We start from the raw sequence: 17,197 nt of genomic DNA, 5'->3' as shown, positions 1-17,197 counted from the left end.
ACGAGTAAGCTTTCTAAAATGCCACGCCGATCCAGAGGCGACCTCACAACCTTGCTTTGGAGCAGGAAATTCGTGATTACAGTTGCAGTATTACAGAAGGATCAAGTTTGTGTAGGTATCGTTTCGAGGAACTAGGAGGCTAGCAATCCCTATTCCGATAGTTCGAGCCAGGAAACAAAATTCTTTTGGAGCGTAGCTTCTTGGTAGCGGGATCTGAATCACTTGGGTTCCTTTTTGAGCTGGCCCGGCCACCTTGTACGCGTGTAATCACTAATAACAACGGTATGTCCTTGTAGCCACTCAAATATTATGTGTCCTTTCTCAAGAGCTTGATGGTGGTCATTTATTATGTCCTGCAGCAATTGCTCCTGAGTCCTTGCGAAAGGCAAAATGAAAACTCCGAAGAGCTGCTTAATTGAGCCGAAAATATGGCCCATTTGCGCGATAGTCCTTGCAGAGCGTGCTGTATAGCAGCACACCGCACAGTAAGCTTTGCGGTCACAGATGTTGTTATATGCGATAATTTAAATTGTGAAAAGCGTAGCTAGAATGACAGCGACCTGTTAAACTGGTAGACGAGATTAACCTATTAGTTTAGATATCTACCAGGACCCCATATATCTTATTCAATAGTAACATCATCGTTCGCTTTAAAGCTATTCCTAATTTATCGGCCTTCCTAGTTATCTACAGAAGATAACTAGGAAGAACGAGACAACACGAGAGATGAAGGTCTCGCAGCTGTTGCACATCCTGATAGAACACAGTCTTCGTGAGTGGTGATAACTCCTGAAAACGTAGCTCGAGCTCATGAGGGCCAGGTGATGTGTTGAAATGCGGTAAAGATGTCGATTGCGCACCCTGAGACAATCAAGAGCGATGCAGGTTGGGATTGCATGACCTCTGCTAAGCTCGATTGTTGCAAAGACTCGAGTACATAAAGGTTGTCCCGGACAGGTGCGCAGTGCTCGGCCCTGTGAGATCTCCAACGAACGAACATTCGACTTACGTACATTGGACAACACTGGCAGGCTATAGCGTAATAATCTCAGAAATAAAGCTCTATATAACTGATAAATGGAGTGCATGGACGTGGCCCTTGATTTCTCACACATAAATTTTAGGATATGTGCAATATACAATGGTCTCACCTTCAAGTATACATGATGGGGGCTCCACGAAAGGCTTCTATTGATTATGATACCCAAATGGGACGAGTCATTTCTTGATTGGCAGTCCGTCCATAGTGTACCGCGGGTATGGTGCCATGGGTCTGTGTGTGAATGTAACCTACGTGCTCTTCTCGGTGAATACAGTCAAGTCTTGAGCTTGAAGGTAGGCTGATAGTCGTGCATGCTACTGAAGGTGAGTTATTGCATAAGTCCAAAGGCTAACGTCATCTGGATATATCGATAGGCAGACCGATTTAGTTAAAGCTTCCTCGAGACCAATGGGGGTCACGTTGAACACAGTGGGGTTGAATACACCTGCATGGCGGAAAGTAGCGCTGTTAAGATTTTTCCCCCTGTATTTCGTCTGTCATGCTGTCATATGCTAATGAGCCTAATACCCCTTCATCAGGCACATGCATTATGTGTAATGTTGAGCTGTTGAGCCCTTTTCTGCTTGCGCAGGAAAGAAAAGAAAAAAATACTGTTGTTTATATAGCAATGTATCCATCCAAACATGTGACCACCAATTTCGATTCTCTCGGAGCGTTTAGGACGGCGTCATGAGCCCCATTGTCATAAGCGTCCTTTACGGATCGAGTTCATGTATATAAAACAGGTTTTTACCAAGCTACTGCAGCGTCTAAGTCGTCTCGTACATTCATATAAATTCTCATTAAGTCTTGCGAAATGTGGTGAGCAATAACCGTGTAAGAGTAAACGAGAAAAATTCTGCGCCACATGTCACACTAAAAATGACAAAGAGAGGGGACACAGGAATATGCTACACGTCAAAATACAATCGCGTAAAAAAGGAAAGACGAGCAGGTAATGGTAAAGGAATAGCGAATCTACGCCACATGTCTTTCTAAAGAATGATGCAGAGATAGGACACAGAATATGCTGCATGTCAAAAGACAATCACGATGTAGAGGAATTGTGAGGCGGCGAAATATTTGTTACTCTTAAGGGAGCAGCAAAAACAATGACGATGATGATGATTGTGCCCGAAGTAAGAAATAGGAAACCTATATATTTATCTGGGGGATCAAATCGAGAGTGTTGAAGTATGCGCTTTGTGCTACACTGTGGCACTTGTCAATATGTACTAAGGCATTATGATTAGTAAAAGTGACTTGAAAGAAAATGCTGATTAACAAAGAAAAGAAATTTAATGACAGATACATGCCGTAATGCCACAATTAGGCCTGAGGTTGAAAAAAAAAGTTTATCATACTGTCAAAACTGGAGGTCATAAATTGTGCAATTCAAAAAAACTCATTGGCTGCTGTTGCGGTAGATGGGTCCGAAGGCGAAGGAATAGTTGAAGGCCGCTGTGGTTTTTTAAAGTGAAGCTTGGTTTTTGCCTACCTTTCCGGGTTTGACGTGCCTGCGGCAACTGCTTCTGCTGCTGCTGGAACTGTCAGCATCACGCCGGATATACCTCTGGATGCATATGGGAAGATTAATCCAAGTAGCAGCAAGTACGGACATAGTAATGCTATTGAACACACCTGAGTTCTGCCTAATAAAGATAAATTCGTATACACAAACCGGAACATAAAATGTCGGCTTTGAATTGAATTCTGGACTTTTACACGCTAAAACTCCGATCTGATTATGAGGCATGACGAAGTGGGGGACAGCGGAATAATTTGAACCACCCGGGGTTCTTTAACGTGCAGCTAAATCTAAGTACACGGGCGTTTTTCATTTCGCCCCCAACGAATAGCGACCGCCGCGGCCGGTATTTGATCCCGCGACCTCGAGCTTATAGCAGCGCAAAACCACAGCCCCTTTCTACTAGCATGCCATCGATTTAGAAATCGGAGGAATAAATTCGTATTTTCATTTGGGAAATTGTGTATTTCCTTAACTACTCAAAACATCCTCTCCTTCTGGCCTTCTTCATTGGACTTTAGCCACAGGATCATCTGCGTGTCCTCATGCGGCTATCTCTGTGACACAAGAAGGCTACCATGTTAATTCTCGAACCCAATAATTGGATAGTCCATTACATCGCTGTCTGTGTGTTCAAAATTATTCTAATACAAAAAATTTGCAGTTTCTATATAGTTACAATTATCTTTATTTTTGTGCCTGACAGGGAAATCTATGTTCTAATTATCACACATAGGGTATACCACATATGCCCAACTCAGTTTTTCTCTCATGATATATATATATATATATATATATATATATATATATATATATATATATATATATATATATATATATATGACCTTAAGAAGTTTCTTTGTGGTTGAACGGCAATAAAGACGGAGGTAATTTACTGTTTGCCTCATTAACATTTTCATTTCGCGTATGAAAGTATGCACGATGGAAAATTTCCTATCATTTGTAATGTTAGTTTTTTCATTGTTCCTTCTCATGTCGCACAAGCAAGAGCTGCGTATTTTTCTTTTCTTTTATGTTTTATTCGCTGTTGTTTCAAGTGTAATTAACTTGGCTACCCAACCCTGCAGACAAGCCGTAACGCTTAAGCAGGCTGCGACAGGTTGTACGAATTGAAGTATATTATGATAATAATAATAATAATAATAATAATAATAATAATAATAATAATAATAATAATAATAATAATAATTATTATTATTATTATTATTATTATTATTATTATTATTATTATTATTATTATTATTATTATTATTATTATTATTCCTGCCTTCCTTTTACCATTTAACCGCCGGCTTACTGGCCAAATCCCCTGTCGTGGGTAAGCGGCACAAGTGAGGAAGAAGCAAGGGAGCAAGCGAACCAGGTTCTGTGGCGACAAGACGAGGAAGACGCCGCGTTCGGGCTCTCATAAAAAGCGCTTTTGTAAAGCTTTCATGTCGTCTTTAGTGACGTAGCGGTTACAGCACTGGGCTCTCGACTGGCAAGTCCACCGTTCGAACTCGTGTTCGACAAACTCAATTAAAATATTTCTACATTACTCTATGATTTTTCTCGTTTGACTTCTGAAATAAATGGTTCTTTTCCTGTGCTTAACCGCAATCCTGACACGGAGGGTTCCTACCAAGAGGAGCGAAGCAATTCATGCGAAGCGTGGTGAAAAGGGAGGGGGGAAAGGGGGGATGAGGGGAGGGGGGCTGGGTGCTTAGGTACATGCCACTTTAGCGGCCGGAGATAAACGAACAACGATAACTTGTTACTGCTAATTCATTTTATTCCAAAATACCGTTTGCAGGTTAGTTATACTGCAGTTCTTGTTCGTGGCCGCAGGAGGCACGTGCCCGAACGCGCCTATGCGCCAAAACATTTAACGGCGTCTATTGAGCGCCCCACTTGCCCGATCCGTAGCAGTTCTTCTGACGTCGCTGCGTGCAAGTCCCCTAGCCGACACCGACAAATTTAGAGGCAGCGACCTCTGGGCGTGGGGTTCCTAAATATTTGGTTTCCCGAAAGCCATTGCCGAGATCGATCGATGACTCTAAGACTGCGACTCCAATCATTACCGATGTCATCAACCCCGTCAGTGCCGATCTTGTCGTTTGCATTGATGGCCACAAAGTGGCCGCTCTAGTTGATGCCTGTTCCCACTTTTCGATAATAAGCCTAAAGCTAGCAGCCAGACTAAGAAAAGTGAAGGCGCTGTAGATCGGGCCTAACATCAGAACTGTGGGAGGTCAGTCGATGACGCCTACGGGAAAGTACACGGCCCGAACGATAATCGCCGGTTCAGCTTTCGTCTCCACCCTCCTCACGCTTACGGCTGCAAAATGACAGCGGCACCCGTCAGAGGTTGTACACACGTGGTTCCTGTGAAACCTCCGAGTTTCTTTAACTTTGCCCCTTTTCTTCACCGCCTTCGGAGGTTAGAGCATCGGGGCGATGCACTCTTGAAAGGAGGGCCAATGCCACATCCAAATCACCGCGTATGTGTGCCAGCCCACGAAGACCGCGATGAAACAGAGGGGGAGTAGATCAACAAGACACAAACCACGGTTCGATGATTAGCGCTCTGCAGAAGTTCATTGAAACATCCGAAAGGTTACGCTGCTAGGGTACCGACCATGGGACATCTTATTTTATTATTATTTTATTTCTTTCATTATTCAGTCTAATTTTATTTTTATTTATTTAGTTGATGTATAGGTACTCTCAATATCTGTGTTATCAGTTAATTGCCAAATTATTCGTTCTAAACGTTCGCATTTAGCCCCTTTTGGTATGTTGTTGGGCGTACGTCTCAATCTATCCAATGTGGGCAATCCTCCTCGTGGGTACGAGCCCTGTTTCGAGGCAACAACTGCGACAAGCAGCAGTATGCATCCCCAAACATTTTCACGAAATATATTTTTTTCTCCACGTAGATTTGTCCTGCAGTTCGCAACGAAGGGTTTCCGGTGAAATAACAGTAAAAATGCCAGTGCAGGCCTCGAATCTGCTCTTAATCTCAATACTCATGCTAAGCGAACATTCGTTAAAAGCGCAAAGGCTGCATTCCCGCAGCAGCAACATCCACACTGAAGTAGTTCATTAAACTTTGCTGGTAGATCGTAATTATACATTTAGTGAGTATCAACCCGTTACTAACCTCTGTCGCTGTTAGCATTATATAATCAAGAAATTAATACTATTTCACCCCCTGATTTGAGCAAAAAATGTTTCTTCCTTCTTGAAGCAGTCGGTATATGCTGTATCTTGTTATGCAGCTCGAAACGTGACTACCAAAGATGACAAGACAGGTGGAGCGAAAACGAAGAGTTGGACGTAAGCGTTTGTGTTCGTCCCACCTCTGTTGCCATCCTTGGTAACAAGATGGAACATAAACTGGCCCGGTCTCATACTTTACAGCGGTATATGTTGGTACGATTCTCCTATGCTGTTATGTGACCAACAGACCACCCGTACTTTTCTAGGGACGTTTTCAGTATACATCAGGCAATTTTAATGTTATGGTAATTGGGGTGATACTTTTGCGAGGAAAACGCGAGTTTAATTCGTTCGTTCATCCGGTAGTAACCAAGCGAGTGAGGCTGCAGTAGAAAGCTGGATTACCAGTTCATTTCTATATTTCTAAAATTGTATTGCAGGCTGGAACTAGCATTTAACTTTGGAAACACAGTACTTTTGGAACTGCACTTCTTATTACACTATGCAGCACAGCTTCAGGCATGAGTTTCTTTTCAGCTACGTGAAGAAAACACACTGGAGACTTGTGCGACTTTGAAGAAAAAAGAGGTTAACTTCTACCGAAGCTGTTTCTTTCGAGCAGCTGTATTAATTTCCGAATGCTCATCATTAAGCCACACGTTTTGCAACTCTATCCCCAATGACCAATAACATAGTCCCAATTCGCTGCAAATCAACATTTGTTGTCACATATCGTTCCACCAGAACAGCATAAAATATTCATATATATGTATAGCGCTTGTATAGCGCTTTAGGGAGATACAATAGCTAATTGACTTCAGAAACAGTGATTAGCCCACACACCTTTAACTTTGCACGATCATGAACAATAACCGTGGCCATATTTACACCAAATATTGGCTCTGTACAACAATTCGTCCTCCGAAAACAAAGGGAAACAAAGGGAGAACACTGTACGTCGTGTGCAAAATACGCGTATACGACGCTTCAGAGCGCTTGTAGCAGTAATGTGCTGGCGTCATTATCCCACATACTTCTAACTTTACGAGTGCAAGACCCATAGCATATCCCCCGTCCCATGAAAGCTTATTAGTATTGAGCGCCATTTGGATGTCTGCGGAAACTGAGAAACATCACAAACAGCGAAATAACACTTTCGAGCCCTTCTATAAACACATTTAGCGGTACCTAAGTGACATATTTAGTTGAACGAGCACATCGACGAAACAATCTACGTGCGTTGTTATGTTTCAGAATGCGGATAAAACGACCATTCATTCCTTACCTGCCAATTCGTCAATGAGCCCACCAGCTTTAAACTTTGTATATGTATTCGTTCTTCCCCCAGTCCTCCCCGCCGCCCTGCGCTTCCACCAAATGAGACCTTGTTGCCACATTTATTGCGGCCGAAACCCTGGGAAACCTTGCGTGTAATCGTTTCTACAACGCTTTCTAGCACTTATATTAGTAATTTACGCAAGCGAAATATTTAGGCCGCACATTTGAAACTCCTAAGGGAGGTTACTCATAATGTGTCCCACTTTATCTGCAGCTTTGACCTTAGTGTACATTATCGTTCTCCCAGTACAGGGGATAAACCTTCTACGCGGTTGTAGTAGCGCCACTTTACAGGAAGAAAATGAGCATCACTAACCTCTAATTATCTGCACGCTTTTGACTCCCGATGCAGGACCCCCTCCTACCACGCTCCACCGGGCACAAAATCGGGTAAGAAACTACGTAACAGTCGCTGCGTGTATACCGATCAGCGTCACGAGGCTGAAAACAGTGAGCACATGAAGGACCCATTCACGTGTCCGGAGCAAGAAAATTAAAAGGAGGAAAGTAATGCACTACACGGCCTTCCGAAGCGCCGACGAACGATGAAAAAAGAAGAAACTGCTACTTCCCGGAAATTGAACCTTAGCGCGTGGAAAATGACCTAGAGCGTAGCGATTATATCTGTCACACATGACGTCGTCAATAGCTCGTATCTTTATTCCACCTCCACGTTAACCGCCGCGACACCCAGCTCTAGCGTACTCTGTAGATGCCTGTTCTCCCATTTCCACTGCCTAGCCTTGTCTCTTACGGGCCGCAATGACGACCGCGACCGTCAAGGTATTACAAAAGGACGAATGAGTGGATTCGTACACGGCTTCTCCCTCCCAAGGGAACAAATTGCGTTCGACCGCATACGACATCCTGACCGCTAAAATATGCAGCACCTTGCACTCTCTCCGTCAATCGCCATTCACAAGTCGGAAAGAAGGCACTGGCACCGGTTTTCATTCCTCTCTCAAATAAGCGCACTTTCCACGAGAGAAAGGCACTGCGCTGGGTTCAGCATTATACGCAAGTCGTGATGCAAACGCCAAGTTCCCACGAGGCCAGTTTTTCTAACAGAGTGAAATGGTTCTACAACGCGTTCAAGAAATGGCAAGTGATAACTCTTCTCTTGGCAGCCCAAATTGTGTACTGCAGCGAAGAAAGTTTCTTTAAGCTTGCCCCGATTGTTATGACTGGCTCAGGCGCTGTCTTGGGCAAAGTTATTACTGTAGGTAACAGGTCCATCGACACCTTTTTGGGCATACCGTATGCAAGACCTCCCGTTGGAGAACTTCGCTTCAGAAAGCCTGAGCGCGTCACGCCATGGAATGGAACATACCAAGCAACGGCAGAAACCCCAGCCTGCTGGCAGACTACGCTGCGCTTTATCGAGGGAGCTCCATTGAACTACTCTACCAGCGCTTCGGAGGACTGTCTTTACCTGAATATCTGGAAGCGCTCGTCTATCTGTCCAGCTTCAACAACCTGCAGTGACAAAAGACCAGTCGTCGTCTTCATTCACGGCGGAGCTTTTCAGTGGGGCGATTCTGCGCTCTTCGTGTATGATCCGGCAAATTTTGTAGCGCTCTCAGACGTAGTGTTTGTGACTTTCAATTATAGAGTGAGCATTTTTGGATTTCTCTCTCTCGGCAAGCCTGAAGTGCCCCGAAATTTCGGTCTCTGGGACCAACACCTTGTGCTGAGCTGGGTACGAGAAAACATCGCTAGCTTTGGTGGCGATCCAGACGAAGTGACCTTGATAGGTCAAAGTGCTGGAGCAATATCGGTGGGCTTGCAGGCAGCCTCACCTAAGCGACAGGGTCTATTCAAAAGGGCCATCCTAATGAGCAGTACTCCACTTTCAATCATTCTCGGCTTCTCGCATAGGGGCGTGGGAAAATTCATTCACGTTGCGGGTGCGTTGGGGTGCTATAATTCGAGAAAGAGCGTCGAAGTGCAACTCGACAGTATCATGACATGCTTACGCAAACTTGAACCATGGTTTATAATACGTACCATAGAAACACTGGATCCCAATAGCCAGGTATTCGCACCTGAGTATGGTGACGAATTTTTTCCGGAACACCCACTTGCAGCGAAAACGTGGACGAAGCTTCCTTTCAAGCAAGTTATTCTGGGAACCACGGCAGACGAGGGCACGATTCTGCTGGACAACATTCAGTACTCTTCCCCTGCATTGAAGAAGCTACTGGCCACCGAATACAGGCTGGCTATGACGGTCGCCATGCAGCCCCTCTTTGGGATTTCCATATCCCGCGCTCGACCTATTGTCGAAGCTTACTTCGGTGGACCCGACGTCCAGCACAGAAGTGAAAGTATTGTTCGCATTGCCAGTGAGCTGCTTGGTGACGGTGTGTTTTATTGCCCTGTGAAACTGATAGCAGATGCCGCAGCTCGGCAAGGAATCGACACCTATCGGTACTTGTTCGCGCACAGGGCATCACACAGTCTCTGGCCCAAATGGATGGGTGTCAGCCACGGCGATGACACCCTGTACCTCTTAGGATCGCTTCCTTTCATGAAGGACAAGAGCCGCTACACCAAAGTCCTCGGCGATGTGGGACGTAAAAGGCTTCAGCAACTCGACTATACCCCAAAGGAAGAAAACTTCATGCACCAAATTGTGGCGGCCATCAACTCCTTCGTCACCACTGGGTACGTGCAGCTTCCGTTATACTGAGCCAAAAAGTATCAAATTTCCACCACTTTGGTTTACTACACCTTGCACTCGAACAATTATGTTCCTTATGCTAATAGACTAATTTCCTGATTCAGGACTAGTAGAACAGACCGGAGGGGCACCCGGGCAAAACCTGTCGCAGGAATTAGACGAACGACCAGCGACTTTTATTTACATGGCGAAGGTACTGCCGATGCGATAATATTTTCTTAGCAAAGAGCTCATAGCCACCTAAGTTCTGCCAAATCCTGAGATCAACTAATTGTAAAGGAGGTTGGTAGTATTAACAGGAAAGCAAGAAAATAAGTTCAACAAGGAAGCTTGCCTTGTTCTAAAGCTTGTAAACTCACTTGAACTCAAATTTCGTAATTTAAATCGTTCTTTGCTGCAGCAGCAATGTGCGGCTGTATTTTTCAGCTTGCTCTATGTACACACGATTATTCGTAGATGTTGTAGGTCATACTTGGTGCATCGTTGGTGCACGTTGCAAAAATAAATTATCGCATTCTAGGCAGCGACCTGTGTGGAAAGAACGCACTGAATAATTCCTCTAACGGCCGAAACTCCACGCCGTAATAAATGCCGTAAGTCCACGCAGAATAGCTGAAATTCCGAGACCGTAAGCCAGAGTAACTGGCTCAAGATCAGAAGTATGAAAACAAGGTGGTAACAACAATGTGTTTCTGAGCTTTAGCTGCGTTATAATGCTGAATCTGTTCGTTCTGGTATGTTCAGATGATGCAGAACGAATGATTCATGTGATTGCAGCTTCAAGTATCGGTTTCGATGGATTGAGCTCAAGTTTGAGCTTCATTCTACTATTAATGATGAAACTCACGATGAGAAGCTTTTTATTCCTGACTCTACCTCACCGGCTGGTAAGTTATTACGTCTCAGTAATATGCTTTATGATCGCACAAACATTTTCCAGAAAGCAAAAAAAAAATGTGTGAGAAGTGACGCTTCTCCTGACAGTCCCTGCAGCGTTACGCGACAGCCGAAAATTTTCAGGCTATAGTAACCGAACACCCCATTCCATGCTTGCAGAGACAAATAGGAGCGATAAAAGAACTGGATTACTCAATTTTGATTCGAACGTGTTAAGGATAGTTCGCAAATAGAATGCCTTCTTTGTACGAAATTTGAAACAAAGGGCAGTGAAGCTCTTAACAACTTTTGAAGAATTTCGCTGATGAAGTCTCAGGTCAAAAGCCTTCAAATGAAGTCGATTTTGATAAGAGAAGGAGTCTTTGTGTGCGCTATGGCGCCCAAAGATTCATTTTGGAGGTAAATGCGAGTAAAAAAGCCCAAAAATATGCGTGTTGGGCCACCTGGAAATGTGAGGGAGATTCTTATTCTTACCATATTTTGCTGCTTCGCTCGTTCCAGAAAGCCTCAGCTTCCCGTCTGCGGAAAGGAATGGCCCCGGTACACTACGACGAATCCTGCTGTGATCCAGCTCCGTCCTGGAAACATTTCCGAAGTGAAAGAAAAGAAATACAAATGTGAACTATGGCGAGAATATCTTTTGATGAAATAGGTTTTGACTGAAATATAGCTTGCATACCACCAGTCATGTTGTGGTATAATTTAAACAAATATCTACATTTCATTGGGCATATGGTGCAATTACGCTTCATCAGGTAAAACCTCCCGAAGAAACGGATATTAGTCACAAATGTTGCAATGTCAAACATCGTAACAAACAAAATGCTGCAAATGAAGCTTCCTATTTTTGCTTTTTTGTATATGTGCTAAAATTGCATGTTGGAAATTGCAAAATTGTAGTACATATTACCACTGCGGAAGTAATGCCATCCAATACACGAAGTATACTAATTTACTGAAAATTCTGTGACCATGATGACTTCCGTTTATTCCGTCACCGAAATTTGCTGTGAAATTGGCGGCTCTTACACCTACTTTCTTGCCCTTAAAAGCTTAGCTCTCGTACTGTGCAAAAAAATTGAGACGTCAATCTACTTTGTAGCACATTTGGAGGAGGGATTTCTCAAGACTGGCGCTAGCCCCATGAGTTTATTGATTGCTATTGATTGAAATTGATGGACTGACGGATATATCTTGACGTCTCAAACTAACACACTGAGGGCACTAAATTACTTAAAAAGCACAGCACACAAACGTTATTGCAATACAAATTTCCTAGGAGTCGACTTCAAGACTTCGCGCTGACAATGAGAGCATCACAGACACTGAGCCACTGCACCAAGCACCTCATGACCACTGCTAAATTCTCATGACCTAAGTAGTGATTGGCCTTATCCGAATCACTTAATCAAGCATGCAAAAATACTCTCCATCCACATGATGTATACGGGAGGATGTGTGTAATCACACGTGCCATAAAAACTTAGGTGAACGAACAATTGGTGGAATTTTGTTATGCCACTGCTTGTTGCGATTAGGAATATCCGTTTCTTTAAATAAACTATCTGATGAGATGAACTGCGCTAACTATATCCTCAGGGCATTCCTTCCACAATGAAGTGCGTGTGTGTCAAATAAAAATAAAGAAAAAACTGCGCACATGTCTCTCTGCGTTCCTTTCTTCTGGGGTTTTCCACCAAGTGTAAAAGTCTTCTGCCGGCCACACGGGAATACGACTGCATACAAATGCCTCCAATTATTGTGGAAACATCTGGTTTCCTAAAGCTAATTAATTCTCTCGATATTAACTCTTCTCCCGGCTATGATTCAATTAACACAAAGTTCCTAAAAAGTTCTAATGCTGTTAGCTCACTTATCCTTACAAAGCTTTTTCAGAACTCCCTAGATATTGGCGTAAAAATAAGATACGTTGTTCTTTTTTTTAACATTTGATGATAAGTTGATTAGTATTTACCCATTTAGCTAAACTGTCGAGCCAATCGTTCGCTAGAAGCTTGAGAGCAGGTAGGTTGTTAGAAGAAAAGAACACAGATGTACCATCCACAGAAAGAGAAACGTCGGCGGTCTTAGGGTTTAGAACATTACAGCCTATGTAAAGAGAAATAATATCGGCCCTAATGTTGAACCTTGCATAACACCATACTTTAAAAATTGCAAATCACAGTCAACACCGCTAATTGAAACATAGTGACGTCGCTTCAAGATTAAATCCACAAACCCTTTATAGTTCATTTAATCATCCTTATTCACCCAAATCCCATACCCCTGTATGCCCTCAGGCATTAACCCTCGCATTAAAAAAATAACTGCGTATTAGGCCAAGACAGATGCCTCTGATTCTATAAAGGCGTAGCTTTTCAATGACTATATTGTGTTCAATGGAGTCGAACGCTGTCCTGAAGTATAGGAAGATGCCTAAAGTTAATATGTGTTGTTCTAGGTTCATTACAAGTTTATTGTGAATGTTTACCGAAGCCATTTTCTCGAATTTATCATTTTGAAACTCGTATTGATTTAGCTGTACTGATAAAGATGGCCCATTATCCTTAAAAAATAACCTTCTCGACTATTTTAGAAAAAAAAAACGGGAGAACTGATATGGGTCTGTAATTGTTTATATCATTAGCTGTGCCTCCTTTGTGCATAACAATAACCCTTGCAGTTTTCATTTGATCTGGAAATATTCCCGTTGACAATATTAGGTTAGTGATATCGCAAATAACTTCACATATTAAGTAAGAAACCGCTGGAATTCGAGCTGCTTTAGCGCCATCGAATCCTGCAGAATATCTTTTTTCTTTAGAGCCTTTATCACGGTAAAAATTTCTAATGCATAAAGAAAGGATAAAGAACAATAAAGAAGGATAAAGGAATATGTAATGAGAAAAATTATCGCTGGTATACTGTCAAACATTGGAACGCGTTGGTTCAAAGTTTCCAGAGGTTAGAAAAAGCTGAGTAAACATATTTGAGACAGCCTTACCATTTAATATTTCGTCATCTCTCCTAAGGTTAGTTATGGTGTAAAAAGCGACTGGTAGCGCAGAAATGCCAAGGGTGCAAGAAGTTCTGGAAATAAGATTATACTTTTGCAGATTGTAACATTCTGAGTGATAAGCCACTGCAAAGGACATAGACCATATTCTACCATTCGTGGTGCGAAAATAACTAGCGCGAGATTTTCAATCCCGGTTCTAAATGTCTCTAGCAAACAGTTCCGTGGAATTACCGCACTGATTTTGATAACCACGCTCGCGTAATCATCGCGTAAGCATCATCCAAACCCTACGCTGGCCAATGAGGCGACCACAAAAATATAATCGAAATATTTGTTGTTTATTAGCCATGCTATTCCATGAAGTGGGTATTGGAATAAAAAAAGGGGGGGGGGGGTCAGTATAGCTCTGGTAAATTAAGTTTATGCATAATGAGTTCTGTCGCAACAGAAAATGTCGGTGTTCGCTTTGTTCTTAAAGTGCGTGCACAGAAAGTTGTGTCAAACTGCCACCAATCACGTGGTTATGCTAGTGTGCCGATGTATTTTCTGTTTCCCGAAATTAGTCATCTGTGACACTACTGTAAGTTGTACACCCATCCCTAGTGAAAAGTATCTGTACAAAAGTTTCGACTGGTTCAGCCTCCTAAGAGCACGATTAAAGATAAATATGTACTACTCAAGCTTTCGTTGAGAATTCGTTTGATGAGGTAATTTATTGGACATGTAGTTGCGTCTCTAATCAAGTCAAATATGTAAATTCTGGCAGCGCCTAATTTCCGATGAAGCCATCTCGGACCATCATAGGTGGCGTACCCAGTGAATCAAGCTGGTTATCCGACAGTTGGTTTTACGCCCGGTTCCCTAAGCACAGTTACCTTTGCCCATTAGCCATTACAACATGAACTACCCAGCGAACCAAATTGGCATGGGTAGTGGAGTGAGGGATCGAGTAAAGACTTTATTAGAAAACAAGGTATTGACGGGTGACCTTGTGGTTCGGCAACCACGAGCCCCTGGGCCCAGGCGACTTCTTCAGCTCTCTTGATGACCTTGGCCTCCAGGTCAGGGTCGGACCTGAGCAACACGGCCTCCCACTGCTCAGTATTATTTCGTGATTCGTGTCATTTTCCGCTAGGCATGACCCACATAATCTGGAAAAGATCCGCTTTATTGTTAGAATGGTTACATGTATTAGGGTATTAGTGCAAGTAGTAGTAGTGATAGGCTACGGCATTGGGGTAGGCGTTTGTCTGAAGTCGGCTTCAAGCTACTTCTTGTCGCTTGTTAAGCTATTTGTGTGCTGGCGGGTACACTGCCCTGGCTAACCTGTAGTGCTGAGTTATTTCCTGGTAACTCACCATGCGAGCCCTTTCTGATGCTAACGTGAGCCGTCCGGGTGCTCGGTTGGTGAGTCCTCGAGCGGTGGTGGGGGCGGCATCATTGTCGGGTAAGGAGGAGTGTGCTGGGGCCCAAATGATTTGGATTGGTCGTGGGTGCTGGTTGGTGTCTAGCATGTGTTTTACGGAAGCCAAGACCTGGACTTTCACAAAATCTCGTACTGCAGCTCTGTAATCGCTAATGATGTAATGACAATGTGGGGAGGCTGTTGCCAAAGCGATAGCCGCCTCTTCCGCTGTTACAGTGCTTCTGGTTCGAATTGAATTACCAGGGCGCATTTTACCTGAGGAGTCCACCACTGCGAGGGACATACAGTTGCGTTCTATGTATTCTACTGCGTCGACATTGACTACGACTTTGCAGTCGTGGAATTTCTGATCAAGGGCTTTGGACCATTCAGCCCTCCTTTCCTTGTGGAGTTAGGGGTGCATGTTTTCAGGGAGTGGATTAATTATGAGATGGCGCCTCTGATCATGAATGTCTGCTTTAGTGATTTGCATTAGCTCGTACTTGATATCGAGGTTCTAGAGGACGTTTTGCCCGCAGTGGCACTTTAAGTTAGCCTTTCGTATTGAAATATAAGATGCGCTTCCACAACTTCCTCGAGAGTGTTGTGCACACCTGCCGCTAGCAATTTAGCGTTGGCCGTTCTTATACGTAGTCCAAGAGCCTGTTTATGGGGCATCCGCATAATTTCCTCTATTTTTTTCTTTCTCAGCCGCTTTGAGGCAGAGGTACGGGGGGATGTAGGTGACGCGGCCGAGCCCGAAGGATCGTACCAACCGCATGACGTTGGCTTCTTTCATGGCAGAGTGTCCGTTGTCAAGTCTTAAGATGTGTCGCATTCTTTGTTGGACGCACGCTTCTAGTTTATGAAGTTTTGCCGTTGCGCCCGTGAGCTTGGATTAAGAGGCCGAGTACAGGGATGATGTTCACCGCCGGGATCGCGCCTCCTCCGGCTTGCACAGTGATCTTTGAGGATAGTCCAGTCTCAGCTTTGCGGCTTGTAGGGGCTCTGAGTAGGAAGAGTTCTGACTTTTCCCGGGAGCAGGCGAGGCCTTTGTCGTACAGGTACTTTTCAACCGTGTCTACAGCTTGTAGTCTGGTTTCTATATTTCCATCGCCACCTTTAACCACCCACAGGGTGATGTCATCGGCATACAAGCGGTGGTTTAGATCTGAAATCTGATAAAGTTGTTCCGGTAATCGGATCATTTCTAAATTGAAGAGGAATAGGGACAAGAGTGATCACTGTGGCGTGCCACAAATTCCGAGCGGGAACTGGTCCGATTGTAGTTCCCCTATTCTTAGTTCCGGTGTGCGGTGGTTGAAGAAATCTTTGATGAAGTTGTAGTTCATCTGGCCTACACCTAGGTACTGCAGATTCTCCAGTATAGCATGATGCTCAGCGTTGATGATGCGTTGACGATGCGCAAGCACCAACTAGGTCAACAAGCAGTTCTGATGCGCTACATTTACAAAGGCCTTTGCAAGATCGAGACCCAGGACAGCCCGGGTACTATTCTTTGATATGTTGTCTAGAACTTGATGTTTAAACTCAAGCCTGACGGCTTGCGTGGAGAGTTTAGGACGAAAGCCAATTATGGAGTTCGATAATAGCTTGTGGTCCTCCGCAAAATTGTGGAAGTGGTTCAGTATGACGCCCTCTACGAGTTTTCCTCAGCACGAGTTCAGGGAGTTTGGGAGTAAGTTCTCGAGCGGGGGGGGGGGGGGGGACGTCTCTTACCATGTTTCGGTATGAATACTATTTGCGCATGCTTCCATTGCGAGGGGGTAGAACCTGTTTCCCAACAGCGGTTGAAGTACTCTGTTAAGACAGTGATAGATGCGTCATGTGGATTTCAGAGGGTTTTATTGGTTACGCCATCGGGGCCTGGTGCAGATTTAGTTCGGAGTTTCAACAAGACGGCCTGTTCTTCAGCCTCTAGGATGTGTGCATCTCGCTTAAGATTCTCCGGACCAGCGTATGGCTTCTGGGAGATTTATGCACTTGTGCCTATAGTAATGGGTTCTGAGTTCTGTCATTAACTCATCGACCGTGCCCTGGTA

At 43.9% G+C, this 17,197-nt stretch overlaps 2 protein-coding genes across 9 annotated transcripts in view; one reads left to right on the top strand and one right to left on the bottom strand.

The window, feature by feature from the left end:
• LOC135899961 (acetylcholinesterase-like) overlaps positions 1–17,197 on the bottom strand; it is a 478,426-nt gene that overhangs the window by 263,888 nt on the left and 197,341 nt on the right. For 4 of the 8 annotated variants that reach the window (XM_065429351.2, XM_065429355.2, XM_065429358.2 and 1 more), the window contains exons 1-2: positions 7,447–7,550; positions 2,541–2,615 (exon numbers count right to left, since the gene is read on the bottom strand). The gene's annotated coding sequence lies outside the window, so the exon portion shown is untranslated. Of the gene's footprint in view, positions 1–2,540; positions 2,616–7,446; positions 7,570–11,184; positions 11,289–17,197 lie in introns of those variants that run through there. The other 4 variants (XM_065429357.2, XM_065429350.1, XM_065429356.1 and 1 more) reach the window with 3 other exon arrangements.
• LOC135899960 (acetylcholinesterase-1-like) lies at positions 8,086–12,361 on the top strand. Its single transcript, XM_065429349.2, has 2 exons — positions 8,086–9,797; positions 11,212–12,361. The coding sequence occupies exons 1-2, from the start codon at positions 8,158–8,160 to the stop codon at positions 11,360–11,362; spliced, it is 1,791 nt and encodes a 596-aa protein (XP_065285421.1). The 5' UTR covers positions 8,086–8,157; the 3' UTR covers positions 11,363–12,361.

The sequence above is a fragment of the Dermacentor albipictus genome, chromosome 4 (assembly GCF_038994185.2).
Source record: "Dermacentor albipictus isolate Rhodes 1998 colony chromosome 4, USDA_Dalb.pri_finalv2, whole genome shotgun sequence".
NCBI lineage: Eukaryota > Metazoa > Arthropoda > Arachnida > Ixodida > Ixodidae > Dermacentor > Dermacentor albipictus.
The sequence above is the reverse complement of the archived record's forward strand: the minus strand, read 5'-3'. Positions and strand labels throughout refer to the sequence as shown.

What these genes read in the sequence shown, in the direction of transcription:
- LOC135899960 (XM_065429349.2), top strand. Translation starts at nt 8,158, where the DNA reads ATGCAAACGCCAAGTTCCCACGAGGCCAGTTTTTCTAACAGAGTGAAA. An exon ending in AACTCCTTCGTCACCACTGG is followed by an intron (nt 9,798 to 11,211) that starts GTACGTGCAGCT and finishes CGCTCGTTCCAG; the next exon opens with AAAGCCTCAGCTTCCCGTCT.